This window comes from Halyomorpha halys, unplaced genomic scaffold, assembly GCF_000696795.3.
Source record: "Halyomorpha halys isolate HHAL.00 unplaced genomic scaffold, Hhal_1.1 Scaffold434.1, whole genome shotgun sequence".
Taxonomy (NCBI): domain Eukaryota; kingdom Metazoa; phylum Arthropoda; class Insecta; order Hemiptera; family Pentatomidae; genus Halyomorpha; species Halyomorpha halys.
This window is the reverse complement of record NW_027114127.1, coordinates 2,790-11,617: the sequence shown is the minus strand read 5'-3', so window position 1 is coordinate 11,617 and position 8,828 is coordinate 2,790. Positions and strand designations below refer to the sequence as shown.

The following is an 8,828-nucleotide window of genomic DNA, read 5'->3' as shown; positions in this document are numbered from 1 at the left end:
CGGTTGCTGAATATCGATATCAAAATATCGGATATCGGAAACAAAATATCGATATTTCGATAATATCGATATCGATATCCCATCCCTAGTCCGAACAAGTCAGAAACACACTTCAGGAACACACTCTCCTTTCTCAAGACACCAGGAAACCCTTCTGCAAATGTAAAAGAGAAACGACAACTAAACTTACAATCATGTTACAATTGCAATGGTTTATAAATATTTTAAAAATGCTTAATAGTTAGAAGAGAATTAAGAGTTACAAAAGATAATTTGAATTATCAACTGAAATAAAACACTAATTGTAAACCAATACGTTGAGAATTTATATTAATGGCCAATATATGAGTTGATATTTGGAATTTAATGTAAAAGTAAGTTATTTGTTTAAAATTAGAGAATATTGTCACAAGTTGTATTTTTAAGAGATGATATTATAAAGATTCTACAATAGATGTTTGTTTATTGTTAAATACAAATATGGTATATTTGTTATCATCATTCCAGTTCTGTTCAAAGGTACCATTATCAGGTAGATAAGGTATAATTTTCATCATATGCTCCATATTATTTTTGAGAATTGATTTGTTAATTAATAAGTAAATAATCCAGTAAAAATTTATATGTTAAAGTAAATAACTAACAATATAAAACTCTCATCCTCCATGGACCAAAATACTCCTAGATAACCGAGCCGTAAATGAGTAATTGTTAAGTTGAGAAATTGAATTTAATAGTATTTGACTAATTACTAGTGAAGTGAATAGATGAACAAGGTATCTTAATATTACCTATGACAGATTCAATTTATATTATTGACAGATTGAATTTAATATTATTTGATAATTATTAGTGTATTAATATAATTGAATATTTATTAAAAGATGAACAAAGTATCTCAATATTACCTGTGACATATTCCGTAATCCAGACAGTAATTAACAGCGTTGATGAGCTGACAGAAAAAGTTTCTGTACGTGACTGGATCGAGCCTGCCCCTTGCTCTGATAAAGTCTGACAGATTGCCATTGTCTACGCATTCCATCATGATGTAGATTCTGCATTTCATTAAGGGAAGATTCTATGTTAGATAGAGTTAGCAATTTTTCAGAAAATAATCTCAGATTATCACTATTAAATACAATATAGTATTTTCTGTATAGAAGTAAGATACTTCATAAAGTATTCTATTACATCATCTGTAATAACGTTCGAAATACCTGAGGCCGATTTCGTAAGTCTCTATGAACTGGATAATATTAGGATGCCTGAATGTTTTCTCCTTCGCTAAGTCTAATTCCCGTGGGACGAATTTGAAAAATCGTTTATCAGGTATTCCTATTTTAGGTATTATTTTTATAGAAACGTCTATTTTCCGCACCTTTGAAAAGTACCTCTTCATGGAGCCACATAAAATAAGAGGAAATGTTTAAATTAAAAATAATCTTATATAATGAATCATTTAATAATGGATAGTATTCATAGTTTAAGATATTAAGTTAGATATTGATCAAATCATTCATTGAATGTCACAAAAAATGAACGAGAAATAAACATTTTAGGATTGATATGAATGGTATAATACATGGGATATTTATTTATTTTGTGTTATAAAAATATTATCCACTTAAAGCGATGTTATTGTTTCTTTATCACATTTGTTACAGGTGAGAGCACAATGCAAACAGAGTTGGCCTCAAATAAACATAATGTCCTCAAAAAAAAAAAAGATGGAAAAATTGAGACATCAGTAGTCTGAGTCTACTGAGGATCAGAGGTGAAAAAACCGGATGTTCTTTATATTGTTGAAATAGCTGTCGACTAACTTAAAAGAAGAATGGCCCCAGGAACAGACAGCCTACCGGAGCTGTTCAAAGATGGTGAAGTAATAGTCAAGTTATTAGAACTAATCCAGATAATATGAGAGGAGGAAAAAATACCAGAGGCCTGCAACACAGTCCTGAACTGTCCTATCTTAAAGAAGGGCTTCAGGTGTGAGTTTGGCATAGCACTCCTCCCGGTAGTTTACGAGATAATGTTCAATATCCTGCTAAATAAAATATCTTGGTATTACAAGAAAATAATAGACGATCACAAAGTAGGGTTCAGGGCAGGAAAGCACACGCTAAACCAGATCTTTATCCTAAACACGTCAGAGTGTAACAAAATTCTAGCATACGCGGACATTTCGCTCCTAGGAAGTAGTCAAAATAATAACATGGAAAGACTCCCAAAGAAGCTCATAAGAGAAGCAGAGGAAGTCGTCTTGCAAGCAAATGAGGATAGAGGGGTCTCTTCCTCTTCTCCGGAATCTCCACAAAACAAAATCTTGTCTGAATCAATCACGAGATGAGCATAAAAAAAAAAAATGTATATCTAAAGTAAATAATTATATGGAAAAAACAATTACAAAGTGTTTTTTAATATATTTATAGAATTTTACAACTGTACATTATAATACATTGAGTAAATTTCATCTCAGTTATAATGGAGTGAAACAGGCGTGTAGAGGACTACTCATTGGTAGCACTCTAATAACGCTTTGACACTAGCAGGTCTCGTGGCCATCTTCTTTTCAGGCGCCTCGGTGGATTGTCGAGAACGGAAGAGGATCCTAGGTTAGAAACTAGTGGGTTTGGGTGGTTAGGAAGTTTATAATGGAAGGAATGATATCTGGTTCGGGCTAGATCGGATAGAATTCGAAGGTAAACCTTCCACTAAAGTGGAGCCGCAAAGCTCAACTTGTTATTTCCAGATTGTCGTTATTATAGTCATGTAAATCAGTCTTTTGTAATGAGTTGGAAGTTTATCAAGTAAGTGCTATGATAGTCGAAATAGACGTGCAGTTTCCTGTCTTCAGTGTTGTGTGAGGATTCCAGGTTAGTCGTTTGTACAGATGTGGTCCAAGGTAGCGGATCTGTTCGACAGGGGTAAGATAATTAACATAAGTAACATTATTAAAGGATACTGTAGGACAGTTGGTAGGCTTACGGCCTTCGCCGTATTCCATTAATGGATTTGATGGGATTTATTTTAATCCTTAAATTACGACACCATTATTCGGGGGCTGTGATATGGGATTGGAGACTTTGAGATGCAATTAAAGAGTTATTATTAACAGCGAGCTCACACGATTCATCGGCATACGTGGTGAGGATAGTGTTAGGATTGGTTGGAATGTCAGCTGAATAGACGGTGTAGGGAATGGGACCAAAGATACTACTTTAAGGAACACCGGCAGACTGAGAATAAAGGGTTGAATAGGAATCATTTTGGTTTACTTGGAATAATATATCGATAAGAAAGGAACGGGTGATGAGAAAGTATGTAGGAGGTATGAATTTACGGAGTTTGTAAAGCAATCTTGGGTGCCAGACTCAATCAAAAGTCTGTTCTACATCGAAAAAGACTCCCGCGCTGTACTTTCCGCAATCCAAAGAAACGTCCACCACACGATGACATTGCTGGATAGTGGAGTGAGATGTTCGGAATCGAAACTGGTGATCTGGGATTGTATGATTGGAATCTAGGATGGAGTATAGGCGTTTCAAAATGAGTTTTTCAAGGCTGTTACCCATGATCGGTAATAGTGATAGGGCGACAGGATGATGGGTATTCTGGTGGCTTTTAGGGTTTGGGGGATATTTAGTTCTTCTTCAATACGTTCAAGGTGAATTGGGTTAAGGATATCAGCATGTAGAATAAAGGTTTTAGAGAGGTGTTGAGATTTTTCTTTGTCAGTTCTGATCCAGGTTTGGGATTTGGTGAGAAGTGGGCGGTTAAAATCTTTGAAATTAAACAGTTTTATAGTGGTCCTGGTTTTCAGTAAAGTTAATTAAATTTTGAATTTTGTATTTTCTAATTTCAACTTTTAGTTTGTTAGAAACTTTGGTGTAGTACGTATTGTCAGTTGGATATCTGGTTCTATGCCACTTATGTCTTACCCTGCGTTTTTTTCCCTCAATAAGGTACGAATATGCTGTAGCAAGTTATTTTGTATATTGTTATTAATTCTTTTAGTCAAAGTGTTGTCAGTTATACTTGTTATTGCTGACATGAGTTTTTGAATAGCGTCGTCAATGTCTTGTTTTGTCTTTAGTCGAATGTTTAAGTCTAATTTGGTTTCCAGGCCACAGTTAAAATTGTTCCAGTTCAACTTTTCCTGTAATCAATGGGAGAGCGAAGGGCTGAGGTACGAGGCTTGAATATAAAAAAAGCAGAAATGGACTATGATCTGATAAAAGGTCATCCAGGGATTCAACAATGGCTTGGGAGGGAGAAATGTGGGAGGTGATAAATATGTCAAGACTATCAGGGCGCTTTTTGAGGGATGTAGGCCAACAAGTAGGATTGTTGGGCGAGAGAATAAAATAGATATTGGATGTTGAACACCGGGATAGGATGTTACCACGGGAGTTGGATGTGCGGCAACCCCATCGTTGGTGCTTAGCATTATAGTCTACTTCAGTAATGTAGCACGGTCCGAGGGTTCGGAATAAGGAATCAAGGAGGTTATAAGAAAGGTTATTACCAGGAGGAGAGTATACAGCTGAAAAAGTAACATGGAAAGGGCGAGTTGAAATGATAACCGAGGTTGATTAGATAGCATCAGTTGGATTGGAGGGAATGGGATAACGATTGGAAATTACAAACGTAAACAAATTATTTAAAGTAAATAAACTATACACCAAATTATATAAAAATATTAAATAAAAAATTTCTGAAATTAAAAGTCCTTGGAGTAGAAAAAAATTACTCTAAATAGAACCATTATTTGACCATATAACTTTGATTTTGATCACTGTTTTAAGTCATTACAACCAAAAATTTTGAGTCATTGATCTAGCCCATGACGATTTACCAATAATTAATACCTTGGAAGATGGACTTACGTTAACAATAGTGTATGTTCCGTTCTTTAGCCTCGATTTGAATTCGTAGACAGAATTGATGTTTCGGTAAATTGGAGGCTTAGGCTTAAATTCTAGTTCTTTTTGTTTTCGCTCTTGAAAGAATCTCTTCGGAGGGGGGGTCCTCTCTGACTCATCTTCCTCATTTTCGGAACCATTCTCCCAGCAATTTTTATTTCTTAGAAAACAGCAATAATCATTATTCGCGACCTGTTGGTGCGGTGGCTGAACCTCTTCCAAATCACCTGGTTTACTATAATCATCTCCATCGTCATTTGCCTGAAATAATGGTGCAGGTGGGTTCGTATCTACTACAGCCTTTACTGAGTCATGGCCCTCCTTAGTTTTCAAAATTCCAATTTTGCGCATGAAATCATCGGATTCATCCATCTGTGATGTTCTTTTGCTCAAGAACTGAAGAAGTTGTTCGTCCGTTTCCAAGGAGGATCTTTGCCGTCGAAGCAGACTCTCCTCTCTCCTCTCCTCCGTCAGCATGAACCTAAGATGATATGGTACACAGAATGTTTCACCAGAAAAAAAATTATTTGCTTGATTCCATAAATTGAAAACACGGTATAATAAAATATAGCCTTTTGCTATAAATGTGCTAATTTTTATTTATCTACCGCTAAGTGGATTATAATTGTATAAATGTGTAAAATTATGTTTTTGAGTTGTATTAGATCAGATATAAGGTATTTGTACTTACAGGAATTTACTATAAATTCTTTTAAATAAATAAATAATTTATTCAATGAAATTAAAACATCTCATATAATTGAGAGTTAAGAAAGGCCTTATCTTATATCTTTGCTTATTTGGAATAACAATTTTCCTTGGCAGTACTAGATAAAAGAATTATGACAACGAACATTTATTTTTAGATATAATACTTAAATCGGTCCTTAAAAGGTTAGTTGGTTGTGCATTTGAAGCAAACGAACAAAGGGTAGTGATTAACAACCATAACGTTTTACTGAAATTAACGAGTTTTTGTGTAGAGGCATTGAGTTTCTATATCAAGAGTATTTTTTTCAAGTTGATTTCAGTATTTTTACATTTCTGAAGACTTTGACTCAAAAACTGTCCTCTTATTGAAGGTGATTCAAGAAATATTTTGTTATCAAATTTCATTATTAAGTTGAATTTGAATGCGAGAAGATTTTGATATCCATTATTATAGTTTTGGCTTATTTAAAGTTATGAACACGGAGTTGGAAAACAAAGTGTTATATAATTAATATAGAAATGTTACGAAAAGAGATATGATACGACTCCACTTTTATTTTACTTAAAACCAAAACGATTTCATAATCCTCTTTTCAAGCATCCACTCTAGCTTTATGTAGAAGAAGTAAGCCGTGGTTAGAGGGGTGCCTAGAACTACACAGCTTTTTTACTAACAATACACAACAAAATATAATACGTCGAGGTGGCTCTTTCGTAGTCACTCTTAAGAAAGGTTCAGTGTTGCTACCTTTAGTGGAAACACCCTACGGCTTCCCAAAAACTTTTTTTTTTGTCAGAATGAACTTTAGACTACCTTTAAGTTCTACTTATAAACATTCTTTTTGTGTGTTGCACTAAATGTAGCGGCTATAAACGAACAATACCACAATTTCACTATAAAATCGTGTAAATTTTACTGGAAAACTAGCATTTACTGCTTTATCTCCATCCCAACATGTTAATTCATACTTACCGCAGCATATTTTTTGTATCATAAGTATTATATGTTAGGAAATCGCTGAATTATGTTAGAAAAAAACGTCTGTCTCTGGTCTGGTTTTCCTTAATTTAATATTACCTGAACCCGCTCAATTCAGGTTCCGAATGAAGTCTGTTTGATGTAATCATTTCGTTTTTTGTAATTTTTTTTTAGTTAAATCCTAAAAAGATCCACTATAATTTTAGATTATTTACATCGAAATAATGAATTTGAAACATTATCAACAATGCCTAGAAAACGAATAATTTGCTAATCGACGTATGGTGACATGTTATTGAAGTATTCAAATAACATTACAGCTGAATCAATTATGAAACGAAATATTAACATAACAAATATATATCTAAAAGTCTATTAATTTGGTATCTATTGAATATTGATAAGAAATATACTATGCTCAATTCTTTCTCACATTTTGTTCTTTTTGACAACAACCTTGATCATCTACTTCATATATCAATGTAAATATGTTGTAACATTGATACGAATGGACAAAAGTAAAAACCAATGGGGAGTACTTAATGGTATGGCAAGGTTTTAATTATAACTCCCTAGGTAAATACCCACAAAAACTGTGTATAAGTGGAGTTAAGAGTCAGAATAAAGCAATGTTTAAACTTTTTCTTTATAGTTTCTGTTATGATATCCCTTAAGTCATTTACATATATATATAAATATGCCTAATCTGAAGCGAGGGGAACAGTTTTCCTAGAGGTAACTAATTACACTAACCGTTCTAACCATAGTGTGAGGGTCTAATTTTCATTCCGTGGGACCACCACGAAAAAACGGTAAATCCGCCTAGGCCGGAAGTGAACCTGCGCCTTTGCAATTACGAAGTCTGTGTGTGGACGCCTTTGCTCCCTCAACTGGAGTGCCGTTTGTAGCTAGTGGATTAAAGGGTCATATTAACTGGCTTGCGACTATAGCGGCCTTGATTCGAATTTGGCGGGGAGGATCGAGTTTTATTTCTGACGGTCCTACGAAATGAGAACATGAAACCCCCTTCTCCCATGGTTAGCATAGAGTATCCTGTAGACAAACCTCCCAATTTCCGAAATGACCAGGAAGCGAGTCAAACAAAAAAAAACTCTCATAGTTGCTGTGGCCTCTTCCGCTATTAGCTTCTTTCTGATCACTTGAGACACTTCTTCTTAAACCAGTCCACCCATAGACTTTCATAGACCTAGACTTTCAGGTCTAGTTCCTTCCACCGGCGGTCTAGATCTATGAGGTCTCAGCGATTAAAATTCCGGGTTAATATAAACTTATGAATAATTTAATCTTACTGAAACTGAAGTGATATTTTCCAGTAGGGCACCGTAATTATGTAAACTGTTAAAGATAGCCACTTAATATATAAACTGTTAAAGATAGCCATTATAAATCATGCAGCTTTACCATTTCAGTGTTCTGAATGGAATTTCTTTATGATATGAAGGAACAAAAAGAGATGGTTTGAAGCTAACGGTTATACCTTGAATACATAATATATGGATATCTTATTCGATGGGGTATATATATCTAATGCGATGGTGTATTTATATGGATATATCTAAAACGTGAGTTCTGGCATGCGTAAGCAAAACATGATATATTTATTACCAGTGGTTCATCCATTCATTTTATGGAATATGAATATATAATAAATACACTAGAGGTATTGGCATCTCAATATCTAAGTTACCAACGGAATCCAAAGTCTGAAGGAATTTCCGAAGCCCTATAAAGGCCAGGTTCTGCTTGTTTTGGGTTATCGTTAATTGAAAGATTGAAAATAATAGGAAAATAAATTTCTGTAAATGTATTAAATAACTGCAAAATAGAAAAATATATACAAGATAATTAATAGTAAAAATTAGGTATATATACTGAGTAAGTAGTATTAGTAAACTAAAATAAAACAATCAAGTTTTATGACAAACAAAACAATAAAGAAAATATAAGAAATTAATCAATACAAGCAATACAAAACAAAGGAAAGGTCTTCTTTAACACAAAATATAATATTCATGGTTGATAGTAAATTAATAAAGTTAGCTGGATGAGAACGAATAATGATCTCTATCTGACCTTAAGTTGAGGCCGTTTAGTTGATAGCCGTAGGATGACAGCAAAGTATTGTTTGTAGATCGCAGTCCCTCGTAAGGTAAAGATGCAGACCGTGTAGATGATAGCCGTAGGATGAC

The 8,828-nt window shown here is 34.1% G+C and overlaps 1 protein-coding gene across 2 annotated transcripts in view; it reads right to left on the bottom strand.

Moving 5' to 3' along the window:
* Positions 1 to 6,893, bottom strand: part of LOC106682666 (testis-specific serine/threonine-protein kinase 2) — an 18,089-nt gene extending 11,196 nt beyond the window's left edge. Inside the window, exons 1-4 of one of the 2 annotated variants that reach the window (XR_010844505.1) lie at positions 6,718 to 6,893; positions 4,893 to 5,409; positions 1,221 to 1,396; positions 909 to 1,058 (exon numbers count right to left, since the gene is read on the bottom strand). Coding sequence is in view for 1 of the 2 variants with exons in the window: in XM_014423655.1 (XP_014279141.1) it covers positions 909 to 1,058; positions 1,221 to 1,396; positions 4,893 to 5,409; positions 6,718 to 6,767 (893 nt within the window). In the remaining variant the exon portion in view is untranslated. The remainder of the gene's footprint in view (positions 1 to 908; positions 1,059 to 1,220; positions 1,397 to 4,892; positions 5,410 to 6,717) is intronic. The other variant, XM_014423655.1, reaches the window with a different exon arrangement.
* Between the last annotated feature and the right edge of the window lie 1,935 nt (positions 6,894 to 8,828).